The sequence below is a fragment of the Lynx canadensis genome, chromosome D3 (genome assembly GCF_007474595.2).
Source record: "Lynx canadensis isolate LIC74 chromosome D3, mLynCan4.pri.v2, whole genome shotgun sequence".
Classification (NCBI taxonomy): Eukaryota; Metazoa; Chordata; class Mammalia; order Carnivora; family Felidae; genus Lynx; species Lynx canadensis.
The window spans coordinates 502,354-523,053 of NC_044314.2; the positions used below are offsets into that span (position 1 = coordinate 502,354).

Here is a 20,700-nt window from a genome sequence, read left to right on the forward strand (position 1 = left end):
CGTATCTCTTTCCCTCACTGCTTACATTTATTGAGCAGAAAAAACTGCAGGTGTAAACCCCACACAGTAACTTGAGGTCAGAGAGATGGAGACACCCCCATGGCCTGTCCCTGTCCCCACTGACCCCCAGGTGGAGATTGCACTGGGACAGGTAAGGGGCCAGAAGACAGCAAACAGACAGTTTCTGTCTAGACACATACTTAATAATTCTTGAATAAAGGAAACTCTCAGCACCACATCTAGCAACTTTGAATGTAACTGGCTGCTGGCTGCAGTCCCGCTTGCTAAGCTGCCTGCAGAGATGGGATGGTGACTCATGATGTCTCCTGCCTCTTTCCTGAAATGTTGCAGCCATCGCTTATTTATTCTCCGTCTATACCCACTGGGTCCTATTACGTGCATGTCCCTAATGGCTGGTGGGGATGAAAAGTGAATGAAATGGGGTTTGTGCCCTCCTGGAGCTCTCCACTCTGAGCCCTAACGCTGTGGTCTGTCTCTCTTGCAGGAGCAAGGAGAGGGAAGACTGGAATGGGAATGGCAGACAAGGCTTCCCAGAGGAGGAGGGGAACAGGAGGAGGTAAGGAGGGTCTGCCTCAAGCGAGGAGTAGCGTGCAGTGGCTTTGGAGGAATGGCTGTGTGGGAGACCCACTGGGAAGCTCAGTGGTGGAGAATCGACTTCAGGATGTGGGGTCAGAGTCTGACAAGCTGAGAGATTCTCTCTGTAATTTTGGTAAGTAAATAAATTTGGTAACAGCAATATGGCAGTACATATGTATGCTTGTATCTAGAACTTCAAACAGCCTTCCTCTTCCCCTTTCCTTCCCTCTTAGTCCTAAATTGTGGCAGGACTCAGCCCAGCTCCACATGGGTGGGGGAAGCAGGGGCTGCATGCCTGGAGCAGGGCAAGAAAGGAACGCATGAAGGGGGACGGGCAGGACGTGAGAACGGTCATTGTCAGTGCAAGCAGGGTGATGGGAGGTCAGTACCTGGAAAGCCCAAGCTGGGTAAGAGGGGATGGAGGGGCGTGAAGCCCACATCAGCAGAGGGTGGCAATGTGTGGGAACGGGGATGGTGACAGTGGCTTGGCATGGGCTGTCAAGCCTGTGTGTAGAGGGGGCTCGGAAGCTCTCTTTGCTCACGTGTACTCTTGTGTGTTATTACTGCACACACATGCAGTAACCCCCAGTTCTGTCCTGGGAGGCCTGATAGTGGCACCCCAGGGCAGTAAGCACACCTACAGCCCAGATCTTGGCTTTTAAACATCATTCTCCACAGAAGAAATCAGAATGCCTTGGGGGCTGGGGGTGGGGAGAGGTTGGCTTCAGGTCTGAGGCAGGAAAAATAGATGAAATGAAACATCTAGTTGAACCAGAAAGCAAGAATATGCTTCAAGAATAATGAGGAAATGTAAAAAAGACACAGAAGCCAGTTTGAAGAGACTCCCACTAGCCAAATCTGAGGCATTCTGACACCAAAATAATGACAGTAAAGACTTACAATGAATTGAATAAAATAGGCGTCCGTACTAATATAAACAAACAGATTACTTGGAAATTTGATGGGGAATGCAGTGTTCCATAGTCTCAAAGTACCTCCTTACAAAATACTTAATAATTACAAAGGACGAAAGAAAGCTTCACAGTGGGGAAGCCCTGAAGATGCCACTGGGGTGAAGTGGTCAGAGGGAATGGACATCATCTGTGGTGGACAGACAAGTGGGGTGCTGCCTGCTGGAATGTTCCATGAGCACAGCATTGCTTCTGTGATTACTCCTGCCAAAGGGCCGTTGCCTGAAACTAGCTGTGAGGTTTTTTCAGACAAAACCAAATTACAAAATAACTGGCTTGTAGCCTGCAGAGGTGTCAAGGTCATGAAAACCAAGGAAGGACTGAGAACCGTTTCACAGTGAGGGAGAGTGAAGACAACTGACTGGATTCTGAACTTGCGCTTTTAAAAAATTTTTTTAGCGTTTATTTATTTTTGAGGTGGGGAGGGGCAGAGAGAGAGGGAGACACAGAATCTGAAGCAGGCTCCAGGCTCCGAGCTGTCAGCGCAGAGACCCATGTGGGGCTCAAACTCATGAGCTGCAAGATCATGACCTGAGCTGAAATCGGGCGCTTGACCAACTGGACCACCCAGGTGCCCCTGAAGTGGTGCTTTTATTGTAAAGGGGCATTATCAAGGCAATTGACAAAGCAGGAGTGGGGTCAAGGGTTAGATGATAGTGTATCAACATACAGATTTTTTTTTTTTTTTTTTGGTTCTCATAGGAGATTTTATTAATTAATGGAAAAATCCAGGGAGCCAGGGTATCTGTATTCTCATTTACTTTCTATTTATTTATTTTTAAAATTGAGGGCATAATGGACATGTAACATTAGTTTCAGGTGCACAACATTATGATTCAATATTTGCATATATTGTGAAATGATCACAAAAATAAATCTAGTTAACATCTCTCACCCCACATAGTCACATTTTTTTCTTCTTGTGATAAGAATTTTTAAGATCTACTCTCTTAGCAACTTTCAAATATACAAATATGGTATTATTAACCATAGTCCTCTTGGTGTATATCACCATGACAATTATTTTATAACTGGGATTTTTTTATAATAAATTATAATTCTTTTATAACTGGAACTTTTTACCTTTGAACCCCCTTTACCCATTTTTCCCGTTCTTCACCCCTGCAGCCACCAGTCTGTTCTCTGTATCAAAGAGCTTGGTTTTTATTGTTGTTTTTAATTCCACATATAAGTGAGATCATACCGTATTTGTCTTTCCCTGACTTATTTCACTTAATATAATGCCTTCAAGATCCATCCATGTTGTTTCAAATGGCTGAATGATATTACATTGTGTGTGTATACCATGTATTCTTTTCTTTTTTTAATCTCATCTCTCTCTTTTTATTTTAATCCCAATATGGTTAACATACAGTGGTATATTAGTTTCAGATGTACAATGTAGTGATCCAACAATTCCATATATCAGTGCTCATCACAGTAAGTGTTCTCTTAATCCCCTTCACCCATTTCACCCACCCTCTTCCCCTCTGGTAACCATCAGTTTGTTCTCTATATTAAAGAGAGATATATACTATTGTTCTCTCTATGGTCTATCTTTGGTTTGTCTCTTTTCTGTTTGGTTTCTTAAATTCCACATATGTGAAATCGTATGGTATTTGTCTTTCTCTGACTTACTTCACTTAGGTTTATACCGTCTACATCCATCCAAGTTGTTGCAAATGGCAAGATTAATTCTTTTTTATGGCTGAGTAATATTCCATTACACACATGCACACACACACACATACGCACCATATCTTCTTCTATCAATGGACATTTGGGCTGCTTCTGTAATTTGGCTGTTGTAAATAATGCTGCAATCAACATAGGGGTGCAAATGCCTTTTCTAATTAGTGTTTTTGTTTTCTTTGGGTAAATACCCAGTAGTGGAATTACTAGCTTGTATGGTGATTCATTTTTAATATTTTGAGGAACCTCTATATCCCACAGTGGCTGGACCAGTTTGCATTCCCACCAACAGTGCGTGAGGGTTCCAATTTTTCCACATCCTCGCCAACACTTGTTGTTTCTTGTCTTCTTGATTTTAGCCATTCTCACAGGTGTGGGGTAATATCTCACTGTGGTTTTGATTTGCATTTTCCTGATGATGAGTGACGTTGATCATCTTTTTATGTATCTGTTGTCCATCTGTATGTCTTCTTTGGAGAAATGTCTGTTCATGGCTGAATTTTTTTTTTTTTTTTTTTTTTTTTTTTTAATTTTGAGAGAGAATGTGAGTGGGGGAGAGGCAGAGAAAGAGGCAGAATCTCAAGCAGGCTCCATGCTGTCAGAACAGAGCCCATGCAGGGCTTGAACTCATGAAACTGTGAGATCATGACCTGAACCGAAATCAAGAGTTGGACGCTTAACCAACTGAGCCATACAGGTACCCCCATATCTTCTTATTTTTAAATTGGATTATTTTTTGGGTGTTGAGTTTTATATAAGTTATATTTTGGATACTAACCCTTTATTGGATATGTCATTTGCAAGTGTCTTCTGTTCACTAGGCTTTTAGTTTTGTTGGTTGGTTCCTTTGCTGTGCAGAAGCTTTTTGTTTTTATGTAGTCCCAATAGTTTATTTTTGCTTTTGTTTCCCTTGCCTCAGGAGATCTATCTAGAAAAATGTTGCTATGGCCAATGTCAGAGAAATTACTGCCTGTGCTCTCTTCTCTCTCTCTCTCTGTCTCCCTCCCTCCCTCCTCTCTTTTTAAGTTTCAGGTCTCACATTTAGGTCTTCAATTCATTTTGAGTTTATTTTTGTGTATGGTGCAAAAAAAGTGGTCCAGTTTCATTCTGTTACATGTAGCCATCTAGTTTTCCCAACACTATTTGTTTAAGAGACTTTTTTCCCATTGCATATTCTTCTTTGTTGAAGGTTAATTGACCATATAAATGTGGGTGTATTTCTGGGCTTTCTATTCATTTCTGTTGATCTATGTGTTTATCTTTGTGCCAGTACCATACTGTTCTAATTACTACAGCTTTGTAGTATATCTTGATATCTGGGATTGTGATACTTCTGGTTTTATTCTTCTTTTTCAAGATTGCTTTGGCTATTCAGGTTCTTTGTGGTTCCACACAAATTTTAGGATTATTTGCTCTAGTTCTGTGTAAAATGCTGTTAGTATTTTGATAGGGTATACCACATTTTCTTTATCCATTTATTCATCAGTGGGCACTGAGATTGTTTCCATATCTTGGCTATTGAAAATAATGCTGCAATGAACATGGTAATGCATATATCTTTTTGAACTAGTGTTTTCATTTTCTTTGGATAAATACCCAGAAGTGGAATTACTGGGTCATATGGTAGTTATATTTAAAATTTTTTAAGGACCCTCCATACCATTTCCGTAGTGGCTGCACCAATTTACATTCCTTCCAAAAGTGCATGAGGTTTCCCTTTTCCTCACATCCTCACCGACACTTGTTTATTTTATTTTTGATAATAGTTATTCTAACAGGTGTGAACTGATATTTAATTATGGTTTTGATTTGCATTTTCCTGATGATGAGTGATGTTGAGCATCTTTTCATGTACCCCTTGGCCATCTCTGTGTCTTCTTTGGAAAAATGTCTATGTAGATCCTCTGCCCAGTTTTAAATAAGATTTTTTTTTTTATTTAAAATTTTTTTTAACATGGGGCACCTGAGTGGCTCAGTCGGTTGAGTGACCGACTTCGGTTCAGGTCGTGATCTCAAGGTTTGTGAGTTTGGGCCCTGTGTCGGGCTCTGTGCTGACAGCTCAGAGCCTGGAGCCTGCTTCAGATTCTGTGTCTCCTCTCTCTCTGCCCCTCCCCCACTCATGCTCTGTCTCTCTCTGTCTCAGAAATAAATATTTAAAAAAATTAAAAAAAATTTTTGAAATATAATCAGATTTTTTTTGCCATTGATCAAGCTGTGTGTGTTATCTATCTCAGTTATTAATCCCTTGTCAGATATATGATTTACAAATATATTCTTCCATTCAGTAAGTTGCCTTTTGGTTTTGTTGATGATCTTTTTTGCCGTGCGGAAGCTTTTTAGTTTGATGTTGTCCCACTTGTTTATTTTTGTTTTTGTTGCCTTTTCTTTTGGAGTCAGATCCAAAAACTCATAACCAAGACTGATGTCAGAGAGCTTATCATTTGGAGTTAATTTTTGTGTATGGTGTAAGATAGCAGTCTAGTTTCATCCTTTTGCATATGGCTGTACAGTTTTCATGGCTTATTTATTGAAGAATATCTTTTCCCAGTATATATTCTTTCTCTTTTGTCATAAATAATTGACTATATATGTGTGGATTTATTTCTGGGCTCTCTATTCTATTCTATTGGTCTATATGTCTATTCTAATGCCAATACCATTAAGTTTTGTTTACTATAGCTTTGTAATCTAGTTTGAAATCAGGGAGCATGATACCTCCAGCTTTGTTCTTTCTCAAGATTGCTTTGGCTATTTGGGGTCTTTTATGGTTCCATAAATTTTAGGGTTTGTTGTTCTATTCCTGTGAAAAATGCCATTGGCATTTTGATAGAGATTTCAGTGAATCTGTAGATTGCTTTAGATAATATGGACATTTTAACAATATTAATTCTTCCGGTCAGTGAGCATGGAATACTTTTCCATTTATTTGTTCTTCAATTTCTTTCATCAATGTCTTATAGTTTTCAATTCATAGATTTTTCACTTCCTTGGTTAAACATGGAGTTGTTTTATTAATTTTCCTTTTTGCTAGTGTGTTATTAGTGTATACAAACACAATAGATTTCTGCATATTGATTTTGTATCCTACAACTTTACTGAATTCATTTATTAGTTCTAACAGTTTCTTTCTGTGTGTGGAGTCTTAGGGTTTTCTATATATAATATAATGTCATCTGCAAATAGTGACAGCTTTACATTTGTTCTTTCCAATTTGCATACCTTTTATTTTTCTTGCCTTATCGTTGTGGGTAGGACTTCTGATACTACACTGAATAAAAGTGGTGAGGGTGGGCATCCATCCTGTTCCTGATCTTAGAGGAAAAGCTTTTAGCTTTTCATTGTTGAGTATGATGCTAGTTGTGGGCTTGTCATGTATGGTTTTTAAAAAAATGTTGAGTCACATTCCCTTCTTATCTACTTTGTTAGGTTTTTAATCATAAATGGATGTTAAATATTGTTGAGTGCATTTTCTGCATTATTAATATAATCATATTATTTTTATCCTTCATTTTGTTAATGTGATGTATCACATTGATTGATTCGAAGATGTTGAACTCCCCTTGCATCCTTGGAATAAATCCCACTTGATCATGGTGTATGATTCTTTTAATGTATTGTTGAATTCAGTTTGCTAATATTTTGCTGAGGATTTTTACATCTATCTTCATCAGTGATATTGGCCTGTAATTTTCTTCTGGTGTCCTTGTCTGGTTTTGGTATCAAGGTAGTGGTGGCCTTGTGAAAAGAATTTGCAAGTTTGCTCTCCTCTGCTGTTTTTTGAAAGAGTTTGAGAAATATTTGTATGAGTTTCTTCAATGTTTGGTATAATTCACCAATGAAACCATCTGGTTCTGGAATTTTGTTTGTTGGGAGATTTTTGATTACTAATTCAATCTCTTTACTAGTAACTGGACTATTTGGATTTTTCATTTCTTCTTGGTTAAGTCTTGGAAAATTGTATATTTCTAGGAACTTATTCATTTCTTCTAGGTTGTCCCATTTGTTTGCATATAATTTTTCATAGTCATCTCTTTGATCCTTTGTATTTCTGTGGTATCAGTTTTAACATCTCTTGTTATTTCTGATTTCATTTACTTGAGCCCTCTCTCTTTTTCTTGGGGAGTCTAGCTAAAGGTTTGCCAATTTTGTTTACTTTTTCAAATATCCAGTTCTGTTTCGTTGATCTTTTCAATTGTCCTTTTAATATATTTCATTTACATCTGCACTGATCTTTATAATTTCCTTCATTCTACTAACTTCAGGCTTTGTTCTTTTTCTAGTTCCTTGAGGTATAAAGTTAGGTTGTTGAGATTTTCCTTGTTTTTTTTTTGAGGTAGGCATGTATTGCTATGAACTTTCCTCTTGGAACTGCTTTGCTGCATCCCATAAATTTTGGTATGTTGTATTTCCATTTTCATTTATCTCAAGTTGTTGATTTCTTCATTGACTGGTTTTTCAGTAGCATTTTTGAATTTTATAGTTTCCTCTCATGATTGATTACTAGTTTTGTACCAGTGTGGTCAGAAAAGATGTTTGATATGATTTCAGTCTTCTCACATTTATTCAGACTTGTTTTGTGGCCTAACATGTGGTCTATCCTGGAGAATGTTTCCTGAGCACTTGAGAAGAATGTGTATTCTGCTGCCTTCAGATGGAATGCTTTGTATCTATCTGGTCTAATGTTCCATCTAAGACTGATGTTTCCTTATTGATTTTCTAACTGGATGATATATTCATTGATTAAAATTTGGTATTAGATATTTCTACTATTATTGTATTGCTGTCTATTTCTCCCTTTAAATCTGTTAATGTTTGTGGTATATGTTTAGGAGCCTCTATGTTGGGTGCATAAGTATTTACAAACGTTATACCTTTTTATTGGCTTGACCCCTTTATCATTATGTAATGCTCGTCTTTGTCTCTTATTACAGTGTGCTTTAAAGTCTATTTTTTTCTGATCAAGGTATAGCTACCACAGCTTTCTTTTGGTTTTCATTTGCATTATTCCATCCCGTCATATTCAATCTCTGTGTGTCCTTATATCTAATGTGAATCTCTTGTAGGCAGCATATAGATGGGTCCTGGATTTTTTTTAACCATTAAAATGATTTTTTATCTGTTTATTGAAATGTAACACAAATACAAAAAAGCACACAAACCACAAATGCACAGCGCAATAAATTTTTACAAAATGAATACGCCAAATACAAGAAAGAGAATGTGACCAGATCCCCAGAAGTCCTCATGCTACCTCTCAGACACCCCCCTGCCCTGCTCCTCAGTGATAATTACTGTCAATTAGTACTTGATGACCTTTACATAAATGAAATAATTCAGTATGTTTCTTTGTGTTTAGGTTTTTTGGTTCAACATTATGCTTGGACATTCATTTATGTTGCAGTACATAGCTGTGGTTTGTTTTTATTCCTGCAAATATTCCATCATAACAATACTTATTATTTATTTGTCCATTATTTATTTGGGCATTTTGTGCTTTTGGTTTCGGACTATTAGCAATTACTTCTACAAACATTCTTGTACGTGACTTGTGTTGCACTTGGGCCCATACTCCTGTCAAGTGAATTTTTTTTTAAATTTAGCCACTCTATGTCTTTTGATTGGAGAATTTAGTCCATTTACATTTAATGTAATATTTAATGTAATTATCTATAGGTGTGTATTTACTGCTGTTTTGTTAATTGTTTCTTGGCTGTTTTGTTGTTCCTCTGTTTTCTCTTCTCTTTCTCTTACTTTGTGGTTTGATGACTTTTCTGTAGTGGAGTGTTTAGATTTCTTTCTCTTTATCTTTTTTGTATCTACTACAGGTTTTTGCTTTGTGGTTATTATGAGGCTTACATATAACAATCTATATTTATAACAGTTTATTTTAAGTTGAAAGTAATTTAAGTATGCACACATTCTAAAGCTGTACATTTTTACTCCCTACCACATTTTGAGGTCACATTTTACTTCTTTTTATCTTGTGTATTCCTTAGCTAATTATGTCATTATAGTTATTTTTTTAATGTTGACTTATTTTTGAGAGATAGAGTGCAAGTGGAGGGGGTAGGGGGGACAGAGGATCTGAAGCAGGTTCTGTGCTGACAGCAGAAAGCCCGACCCAGGGATTGAACTCAAGAACCGTGAGATCATGACTTGAACCAAAGTTGGAAGTAGATGCTTAACAGACTGAGCCACCCAGCCGCCCCTGTCGTTATAGTTATTTTTACTACTTTCGTCTTTTAACCTTCATACCAGCTATAAGTAATTAACTACCAGTACTATATATTTACATTTACCAATGAGATTTATGCTTTCATGTGTTTTGTTACTAATTAGCACCCTTTCTTTTCAGCTTAAAAACATCCCTTTAACATTTCATGTAAGTCTGGTTTAGTGGTAATGAACTCCTTTAGCTTTTGCTGTCTGGAAAACTCTCTCTTTCCCTCGATTCTGAACGATAACTCTGCTGGGTAGAGTAATCTTGATTGGAAGTTCTTGATTGGAAGCGTTTTGAATGTTTTGTGTTACTCCCTTTTGACCTACAGAGTTTCTGCTACAAAATCTGCTGAGTCTTGTGGGCATTCCCTTGTACCGAACAAGTTGTTTTACTTGCTGCTTTGAAGATTCTCTGTCTTTAACTTTTGACATTTTAATTATAATGCATCTCAGTGGGTCTCTTTGGGTTCATCTTATTTGGAACTCTCTAGGCTCTCTTGGATCTGGATGTGCTTCTTTCCCCAGTTAGGAAAGCTTTCAGTCACTATTTCTTCAAATAATTTTCTGCCCCTTTCTCTCTCTCTTCTCCTTCTGGGAGTCCTATCATGTGGGTGTTAGTCCATTTGATGTTGTCCTATAACCCCTTAAGCTATCTTTACTTTTTTTTTTTTCATTCTTTTTTCTTTTTGCTGCTCTGATTGGGTGAGTTCCACTGCCCTGTACTTGAGTTCATTGATTCTTTCTTTGCTTCATTTAGTCTATTGTTGAACCCCTCTAATGTATTTTTTGTGTTTATTTATTTTGAGAGAGAGAGGGAGAAAGAGAGAGAATGAGCATGAGTAGGGGAGAGGCATACAGAGAAGGAGAGAGAGAATCCCAAGCAAGCTTGGTGCTATTAGTGTGGAGCCTGATGCGGGCTTGATCTCATGAACTGTGAGATCATGACCTGAGCGGAAATCAAGAGTCAGACGCTTAACCAACTGAGCCACCCAAATACCCCACCTCTAATGTATTTTTAAGTTCAGTTATTGTATTCTTCATCCAGTGACTTCTGTTTGGTACTTATATTTTCTATCTCTTTATTGAACTTCTCACTGTATTCATCCATGCTTCTCTCAAGTTTGGAGAGCATCTTTGTGACCATTACTTTGAATTCTTCGTGAGGTAAACTACTTATCTCCATTTCATTGAGGTTATTTTCTGAGGTTTTATGTTGTTCTTCTGTTTGAAATATATTCCTGTTTCCTCATATTGCTTGTTTCTCTCTTTGCGTTTCTATGGATTAGCTGAAACAGCCATCTTTTCCAGTTTTGAAGGAATCGTCTTGTGTAGATGAACCTTACTGCTTAAACTTACTGTAGCTCTTGGTTGTCTCTCAAACCTTTGTGATCGTCCAAGCAGCCCATTTTAATAGCTCCCAGTTGTTGAGTGTGCAAGGCCTATTAGTGTCCCAGTGGGTGGAGTCTCAGTCAGCATGTAGATTCGGGCTGATTGGAAGCTATACACTCAGGTAGCAGATTTCAAAGTATGCAAATATATACAGTCCTGAGGGACCACGAGCATAAGCCCTTTTGGCCACAGAACAGGTGATCTGGAGGTCCTCAGGCCTGTGTTCCCTGAGAGCATCTCTGTAGCTTCTAGATGTGTGCCAAACCTGAAGCTTGCCCATGAGGCTGAAGTTCCAGGACAAGCAAATAGGCCTGTTTTACAGGGAGACTAGGGATGTGTTCCAGTCTGCGGTGCCATGGGGGTGGCAGCCTACCCAGAACTAGCTGCCTTTTACAGTCCCATGGGACCCAGGAACGCAAGCCTCCTGGCCACCAGAGTCATTCAAGGAGGTGTTCTGGGGTGGCAGCCACAAAGACTAGGACACCCGATGTGAGAACTAGGGCACCAGGCATGTGTAAGAGCTCCCCTCTGAGGGATGCTGGCAGCCTGGAGCATGGCAGAGGGATGAAGGTAAAACCACCTTCCAAGGGCTCTGGAAGGCTTTCCAGTCAAGCCTTAGATGTGTGTTAATCAGAAGCCTGCTCCTCGGGCTGCATCATCGATGACAGCTTACAGCCCTCTTTCTCCAAAGAACTGAACTCCTGGCTCTGTTGTCTCTTGCTCTGGCCTGGGAGTGGTGGCCGTTTGAGAACTCTTTCTGCACTTGTCACAGGCCTAGGGGACCCATGAGCACAAAGCCCCACTACTTAGCACAAAGCCAGGTGATGAACAGGTGGTCCCTGGCAGCAAGTGCAAAACTTGGGGTGCCAGGAAGGTGTAAGCTCATTCCCGGGAGACCCCAGTGAGGGACAGAGGTAGAGGGGGGGCAGAAGGGTGGTGTCCCCTGGCCTGTGCCCCCTGAGAGCACCTCCGTGGCCTCTAGGTGCGTGCCACACTGGTCTGCCACTTTCTCAGAGACGGATGTACGTTTCAGGCTGCCGTCTGTGTGGTGACCTCAGGACAGTGTTCTGCCAACAAGTGTCTCTCTGATTGTTACAGTCCCGTGGGACCCCAGAACACAAGCCCCCTGGCCTCCAGAACCAGAATTTTGAAGGGTGTTCCTTGGCTGCGGCTGCAAAAACCGGGGCACCAGATGCCTGTAAAAGCTTTCTGTGGGAGATACTGTTATTGTGGAGAGTGGAAGAGGGAGAGCATAAAAATGGCGTCTGCCAGGGCCTCTGTCCTTGGGAAATATGCCAACAGGCCGGGCTCCTGGGGCCGATGCTTTCAGATCAGTAAATGGACCTCTGACATAAAGTCTGGCCACTTTTCAAACAGCTGCTTCTGCACTGGCCCTGGGGTGGGGAGTCTATGCAAGCCTTTTAAGAGGTATTTCTCAGGCTGCTACAGCCCTCTGGGTCTCCCGGTCACCTGCTCCATTGCTTTTCAAAGCCGGATGTTTTGAGGGCTTGTTCCTCAGGTGCAGGTCTTAAAAGTTGGGGTGTCCGATGTGGGGTAGAACCCTTTGCTGCTCCGGGAGAAGGTCTGGGTTTGTGAGTTCCCTCCCGATTGTGGGTTGCTGTGCCGGGGGTGGATTTACAGTGAAACCAAGTCTTAGCCTCTGCCACCCACCATGACGTGGCTCTCTTCTTGTTTCTGGATGTGCAGCAGCTGCTCAGCTGGTTGTCAGAGGAGAGGAACCTGGTCCGTATGTAGCTGTGGGTCCGGCGTGTCCATGGGAGGGGTGAGTCAGAGTCTGGGTTTTGATGGCTGTACTGGGGCAGGAGATGTCCTTGTTTGTAGGACGTTGTCACAGACAGTCCTGGGGCAGGCCTTTGGTAGCACACTCCAGCTCTTTTGGCTGTACTTGTAACTTTTCTGTGAGATTCTTGTTGTTTTTTTTGAAACTCCGAGGGTATTCATACCCTTTGCTACAGTGATTTCATTTCTGGCAATCTGTCCTAGGGAAATAATCAGAAACCTAAGCTAAGATTTACGTATATAGCTCTCGTACTTTTTTGTAATATGAACTGTAAATAACCCGGTATCTGTCAGGAAAATGGCCAACTTAATTTAGATATATTTCCCATTTTGCAGCAAGTAAAAATACTGTTTTGGGACAATTTATTGCCGTAGGAAAATTCTTGTGCTACGTTACCTGAGAAAGATGCACATCGCTGGGCAGCATCTCTTGAGTTATAGCTGATGACTGCCACGGAAGCACTGAAACATCAACACCGTTTGCTGGGATTCCTGTGGGTAGTTTTCTTCTTTATACACATGCTATTTTTCAGAATTTCCAGAATGAGCATATATAATTTTCATAATCAGAACAAAAAGTTGAAAAAAACCAGCACATAATCCCACGGTCTCTCAGGAAACTTTCAGAGGCTTCAAAGGAGTCAGGACACTCGGGGTCCTTTGAGCACGTGGCAGTCCCAGGGCGGGGTCCCAGGTTTATCTCTGTTACCCTCGTTTGCTCCATTTACTTTTTAATTTTTTTAAGTGAGAGAATTTATGTATTTTTTCGACTTCAGAATGGATTGCTTGCATTTTTCTGAAAAGCTCAAGAAGTCAGAAAGGAACCGTGTGCCACCTCATTCCCAGACAACTGGTTTTGGCTCATAGTATGCGTGCTTTTGTGTGTCCACGCCGGACATTCTGTTTCTGCGCTGACCCGTGTAGGTGTCCTCGCAGCTGTCTTTCCACAGGGGGTGTGTTTCTGTGACTCGCACTTTCTGGAGCGCTTTGGGGATGGTTCTGCTCCGTCCACTTGAAGACAAGGGCACAAGAGGAGGCTCTGAGGGTAGAGACTTCGGTTCGGTATATGAAGATAGCTGGTGTGAACCTTCCGTAAAAGCTTCAGAGGTCTCGTGGCATTCCCGGGCTCCCGCCTGAACGCCTAAAGAGGTGCCGGGAAAGTCAGGTGCAGGGGGACTGTGTCTACGGCACTACATCCGTGCCACTCGGGTGCAGTGCAGGAGCATGAACTTGGCCACACGCGACTGAGTGCCCGGACTTAGCACGGAACGAGGGCATGTTTCCCACTTGGAGGCGTTATGAGGGTCCGTGTAGGGCCACATGGTCAACTAGGGACTTGTGGCAGTGCACAGCATTATGAATAAAAATTAAGCATCTGTAGAGAGGAAAAAACCACCGCAGCTTGAAGGCAAAGGTCACCATCCTGGGATGACAGACATTGGCTCCCTCCAGCAGTGCTGGCTGCACAGTCCCTCCCTCCCCTGGCAGATTAGCTTGAGGTCAAGAGGGTTCAGGTCAAGAAATAACGTGTTCACTTTCAAAGCTCTCTGGGGAAGGGTTTGGAAGATGGCACTTGTTTCCTGGGCTGGAGAGACCAACGTTGAATCATTTTGTTCCGTATTAACATAATGAGTTTATTCCATTCCTTGGAAACGTGGTTCAGTAATGACAAGTTCTCAATCCCCAAAAGTTCTCTTTTTATGAAGATAAAGGAGAAGAAAACAAGGTGAGGAAAGGAAAAAGAACTTGCATATTGACGGGGTGTCTTCAGGGATAAGGAGCACCCAGGAATCCAACATTAGAGGCAGGAAGAGCAGGTACACGGGTATGGCACCAGAGAGTGGTGGGGAATGGACGGTGATGCACAGGAAGTGGTTCTGCACGTCAGGAAGTATGTGTGCAGGTTACCTGGTGTTACATGAGGGTCTCAGCGCCAGCATGTACCAGAGGAAGATCCTGATGCTTGTTGGATGGGCCTTGGTCATTAAGGTCATTTGCTTTGAGGCACATCCTATCACTCTCTAGGCAGTAATTTTTGGGGGTATTAGCCAGTGGTTCTCAAGGTGTGACTCCTGGACTGGCAGGTTCCACATTACCTGGGAACTTGTTAGAAATGAAAAATTTCAAGCCCTACCCACAGATCTCCTGAATTTAGGCCTCTGTGGCGGGGGGGGGGGGGGGGCAGTCAACTCTGGCTGATTCTGACACACCACTGCAATCGATGCGCGAGATGTGGGAGAGCCCTCCAGCCTGCGTCAAATGGGAAGTCCCTAAGTTTACACCGCGTACCTTATCTTCCTACAAGTTGGAAATCAGCTAAGCAGGTTCATATTTGCAATAGGAACAACACATATTAAATTTTTTTTCAAGTTTTTATTTAAATTGCAGTTACGCTAGGGTGTAATATTAGTTTCAGGTGTAGAATTTAGGGATTCATTAAATATTTTTGTGTTTTGAGGAACTGGCTGCTAGTTCAGCCTTATTATGTAATTTTAAGTCGAACTTTCAGAGCATGTGACTGATGTTTAGTGTTGCTACGAAACCTCAGCACACGAATTCCTGTTATGAGCACGTTTTCTCCAGCAGAATAGCCTGGTACCACCCATCCTCGTGCCTATTTCTTTTCATGCAAGGACTACCAGGGATGTTCCCACCATAGTTGGCTCATACTTGCATCAGCGCTTTCGTTCATTCATTCGTTTATATATTTTTAAAGGACAATCTCCATTTTACTTTTTTCCAGAGACAGTTTTTCTTCAGTCCTTAAGGACTTAGCTCCTGACACAGGCTTTGATGGGGGTCCTGGGGCAGCACCTGAGGGCCTGAATCAGGGTGGGGGAGTTCTGTCCTCGGTGCCTCAGGAGCTCCCGGGTCCCTTGCCATGAATGGCAAGCTCACAATGTAACGTAGTCTCACACGCGCTCGGAACCACACCGGCGTCGAAGACTCACTTCCAAAATGTCCCTGGTGGCGGTGGCCTCTACTGTGTTCCAAGTAATGAACTTTTTTTTTTTTTTAAATGTTTATTTTGAGAGAGAGCATGCGCAGAGCCAGGGAGGGGCAGAGAGATGCGGGGGTGGGGGGAGAGAATCCCAAGCAGGCTCTGCACTGTCAGGGTGGAGCCCCATGTGGGGCTTGATCTCACAAAGTGTGAGATCATGACCTGAACTGAAACCAAGAGTCGGGCGCCTAAGGACTGAGCCACCCAGGCGCCCCTGAGTAATTAACTTCTTAATGGCTTTGTCCTGGGCCTGCGATGGGCACAGCTGGAGCAGCGGATATGCTACGTGCAGCCGTGGGCCTTTCTGCCATGACTGTTACTCCTTTCCTTGGTCATCTTGGAGACGAGGGCCCGAGAGATGCATCAGAACTTCTAAAAGCATTTGACGGAGACGTGAGAATAACTTATGGCCTTCTGTTGGAAGACTTACCTCAGATTTTAGCTAAACTGGATTTAAAAAAATTTTTTAATGTTTATTTTTGAGAGAACAAGCATGCACAAGCGGGGGAGGGGCAGAAGGAGACACCGAATCTGAAGCAGGCTCCAAGGCTCTGAGCTGTCAGCACAGAGCCCAGCGTGGGGCTCAAACCCACGGGAGCTGCGAGATTGTGACCTGAGCCCAAGTCAGATGCTTAAGCGACTGAGCCACCCAGGTGCCCCTGGATTTTTTGACTCTCAGCATTTTTCAACTTGCCATGACACCCACTCCCCATGTGTGATCACTTTGTATAATACTGCAAAATACTACATAAGCTCTGATTCACTGGACAGTCTCATCACCTGCTGAAAGGCTGACTCCTCTGAGCACCATATGCCCCGGGCTTGGTGTGGATGGATGATCGGTCAGGCAGATGTGCGCCAGCCGCACAGCCAGGCGTGTGCAGCCGCCTCTCCACCTCCGTGACCAGCTTAGCCCCGTCTCTTCTGACTGTGGGGGTGACCGTCCAGAGTTTCCTCAACTATGAACTGGGACAGCGTTGCCACAGCTCCGTGTCATTGAAAGGGTTATGTTGATGAACGCTTGTAGAAAGCACATTTCTTCCGGGAATTCTCGGTGCCCGCTGCTATCACCGTGATATCTGTGATGGCTGAGTGCGTAGATCGCGTTCCTCTGCACTATGCTTAGCAATGTCAGAATGAAGGAGCATTAATGGCAATTTTGCAAACCTGGGTATATTCAAGAAACGCTGTATAGTAAGCATTTGGAAAATCTTTTTTTCAAAAGGACTTAAAAAGAAGTTTCTAGACCTAAAACACATCTGTCTCCCATCAACTACAACTTGGTTATCTGCAATGACCCACAACCTGCTTGAACTTCAGCCCATTTTGTCATCTGTAAAAGGGACAGTGTTACTCGCCTCGTGGAACATGTATGAAGATTAATGGAGCATGGAACATGTACAGATTCATGGAACACGTATGAAGATTAAGTGAAAAAATATGGCACAAGATAGGCACTGGGTACATACTGGAGGTGCTCCATCCTGAGGTAAGCCTCTCTCTGCTCGGCATTAACTGGTCGTTTCTCCAATATTTAGAACACAAGTGAAAAGTATCATTAATTGCAGAGAAAAAGTTTTTATTCTTTGATATATAAAACCAACAAAACTTTAATGTGTAATACAACATAGTTTTTTTTTGTTTGTTTAAGAAGAAAATGGCAGAAGTAAAGATCTGGGTACAAAAATACACTCAAGCAGCTGTTCCAAGAAATTCAGAACTCCTAATATTATAAACAACAGCATACAAATCTCGGAGTGGTAGGTTTTTTTCTTCTTTCCCTAAAAAATTATTCACATTTACTTAATTTAAAACACGTTAAGAAATATAACTTTCCTTCTTGGTGACAGACCAGTTACTCAACAAGATATTAAAAAACCAGCAATAACTCAGCAAAAGAACATTTCATTTGTGATAGTAACTAGCATTAGACTTTTGGTTCTATAATACTTATCGTAGTAAAAAAAAACCCCACTTCTGACTGCTTGGATGCCAGAAAAGATGCTCATACAGCTCACTGGAGCCCATAAATTTGGATGTATTTGGACTCTCACCCTCTACCTCAACGGGAGAGCATCTCTGGCCTTCCCTGTGCTTAGGAACACAACCAATAGTGATCCTGGCACACAAATAACAAAATCAAACATAGCTGCAGGAAACCACAACTGCTCAATAAAAGCTATTTCTGCCTAATAAATAGTTTCCAAAGGAAAAATTATTTGCTTTTACACTTAATGAAGAAAAATGAAGATGTTGAGATACTATTTTCAATCTGTTAGCAGCCTGACATCCATGAAGTCAGGACAGTTCTGTGGCTGACCAGCAGGGGGTGCTGGACCACAGGAGAAGCAGCCGTATACTGTCCCAAGAAAGGCATCCTAAAAAAAATATTTTTACTTGTATTTATATGAAAGCTTTATTTGGTCAAAGTTTAGTTCTCAGAGTATAAGTGTAACATTTTCTCCTCCACATTGGATTCAAACAAAATACACTTCATATAATATTGGATCAAACATGAATAAACCTATAAAATTACTAAATATATAAATATTGGTGGAAGATCAAAGGGAAGTGATAATGAATTTAGTCTGTGTTAAAAATCAGTAAGTTCCACGTGACTTGTGAATTTAAAACAAAGATAACAGAAACTACACATCCAAATGGCTGTGAGCTTTCAGAGGCCTGCCAGGGGTGTGTGGTGGGCTTATCCATCATTTCCACTGAAAATATTTCAAAAATTGCCCTCAGACTCAAACCCCAGGAATAGACTAGTTTTTATCTCCGAGTTAATGATGGCTTTTGGTCACGAAAGTATTGCTGAGACTTACCTTCCAGTACCTTCCAACCCCGCAGGGCTAAGTTCGCCCGCCCAGAGGCTGAGCCCCCGCAGGTGCCGTGATCCCACGTGAGCTTTTCCCCTGGGATGTGTGGGGGTCCGGCACCCGCTTGGCTGTCTGAAATTCATTGTCACTGGTCATACCTGTTACAGGCTTGGGCGCACTGACTCTTCAAAGCCAGGCTCTGGCTGCCACCTTCCTCCCTCATTCCTGCCGGCGAGCGGAGTCTGCAGGGCAGCCCGGGCGCGCGCTCACAACAGTGCTGACGTCACAGGTTGTTTTTGCACGGGTCACATTAAAGACACGAATCCATGTTTCAAAAGGAATTTTAAAGCTTCATTTATAAAAGTATTTTCAAAACGAAGTATTTTCTGCACCTGGTCAGACCCTCTCTGCCACTTTATTTACGAAAGTGCTGGGACCTGCCCCCGGCTGAGCACTGACTGCACGCGTGTGCATTTTCTGTTCCGTGGAGAAGTCTATAAAAATAGTATCTGTATTTTCTATCCGTCAGCTGGAACACACGCGGGGTGTGGGCCAAGAGGGTGGGATAAATAAAAACAACAACAAGGGGCCCGAAGCGCACAGTGCCTGTCCCCACTCGCACCCGGGACCCGCGGTTACCAGCGCCGCCAGGGGGCGCGGCGGCCCTACAGCGTCACGGCCGGGCCGTGCTCCTCCACGGCGCCAGGGGGCAGCGGCAGGGCCAGGCTGTGGCGAGGGTCGGCGCGCAGGGAGCTGAGCAGCCTGTGCGCCGGGCCCGCGCCGTTGACCCGCGCCTGGCTGCCCGGGGGCGGCGGCCTGGGCGCGGGCCGCGGCTCCAGCACGCCCTCGAGCACCACGTCGGGCTCGTCGTCGCTGTCCGCGTCGTCGGGCTGCAGGTGCAGCAGCGCGGGCGCGGCGGGCAGGCTGTGGCGGCTGGCCGCGCTGTCCGAGGAGCGGCCCGAGCTGCCCGACGCGCGGCTGCCGCGCACCACGTTGTTCCTCTGGTTGGCCGGCTTGACCGTGACGATGAGGTTGTGGCTGTTGGCGATCATCATGTCCGTGACCTGGTCCAGCGTCTTCCCGGCCACCTCGATGCCGTTCACCTCCAGGACCTCGTCGTCCACGGCCAGCAGCCCGGTGCTCTCGGCCAGGCCGCCGGGCACCATGCGCGAGATGAAGATGCCCGGCACCTTCTCCAGGCCCTGCGGGGCCACGCGCACGCTCGTGCCGTCGCGGATGTAGAAGCCCAGCGGCTTCTGGCAGCCGTGCCTGTACAGCCTCACGCGGCGGTGCGTCTCGGGCAGGATGTCCACGTCGATGATGGAGGACACGGGGCGGAAGTCGTGCGGCAGGCCGATGTGCAGGTGTGCGCGCCGGCGGGGGCCGTCCTCGCGCAGCGCCAGCGCCTTCCTCCGGCGGGATAGAGAGCCACCGGCCCCGAAGCTGCAGTGCTCGGCCTCCTCTGAAACAGCAGAGGGGGTGGCGGTCAGGATGGGGGGAGGTACTGGTCAGGATGGGGGCGGCACCGGGAGGGGGAGGCACCGGAGAGGGTGGCTGGTCAGGACAGGGGGCACCGGGAGGGGGAGGCGGTCAGGAGGGCGGCGGGGCATGGGAGGGGGAGGCAGCGGACAGCACGGCGACGCCTGAGGGCTGGGGCTGCCCGTGGGGTCTGGCTCTCTGCCGCTTACCTGTGGGCTGCTCCTCGGATGTGCCCTGGGACCCCACAGAACTCTGAGGCAGTGGGCACCACCATCACATCACGTCTTTCAGCTAATTCCCTACAAGTGTCGCCCATATGTATAGGACTTCACTTTTCTGGAAAGTCTCAACCTCTAGGATGATACGCTGGAGTAACTTTCAGAGCCCACAGCCATCTGGCATCAGTTGGGCTGGCCGTATCGTTAAGTCCAATCGCGTCCCTACAGTTAGCTCTCTGGAACTCTCCAAAACCACCCCCACACAACCAACATGACTGCAAGGTGAAGAGGCAGGAATGAGAGACTACAATAAAGAGAATTAACAATGGCTGGAAGGCTTAAAAGTGCCTGATTACATTCTGGGAAGACGGCAGAGCAGGGGCCCCGGGAATCTCTCCCCCCCCCCCCCCCCCCAGATGACAACAGCAGGGGCGGAACCTGTGTGATGGGACTGCTTTGGAACTCTGGACTCTGCCCGAGGCCTGCCACGTGTCCGGGAGAAGTAGTCGATT

At 43.9% G+C, this 20,700-nt stretch overlaps 1 protein-coding gene across 2 annotated transcripts in view; it reads right to left on the bottom strand.

Moving 5' to 3' along the window:
* Positions 1 to 17,306: 17,306 nt before the first annotated feature.
* Positions 17,307 to 20,700, bottom strand: part of PARD6G (par-6 family cell polarity regulator gamma) — a 91,955-nt gene continuing 88,561 nt past the window's right edge. For both annotated transcript variants that reach the window (XM_030336248.1, XM_030336249.1), the window contains one exon: positions 17,307 to 19,953. In XM_030336248.1, the coding sequence (XP_030192108.1) occupies positions 19,157 to 19,953 (797 nt within the window). In that variant the 3' untranslated portion in view covers positions 17,307 to 19,156. The remainder of the gene's footprint in view (positions 19,954 to 20,700) is intronic.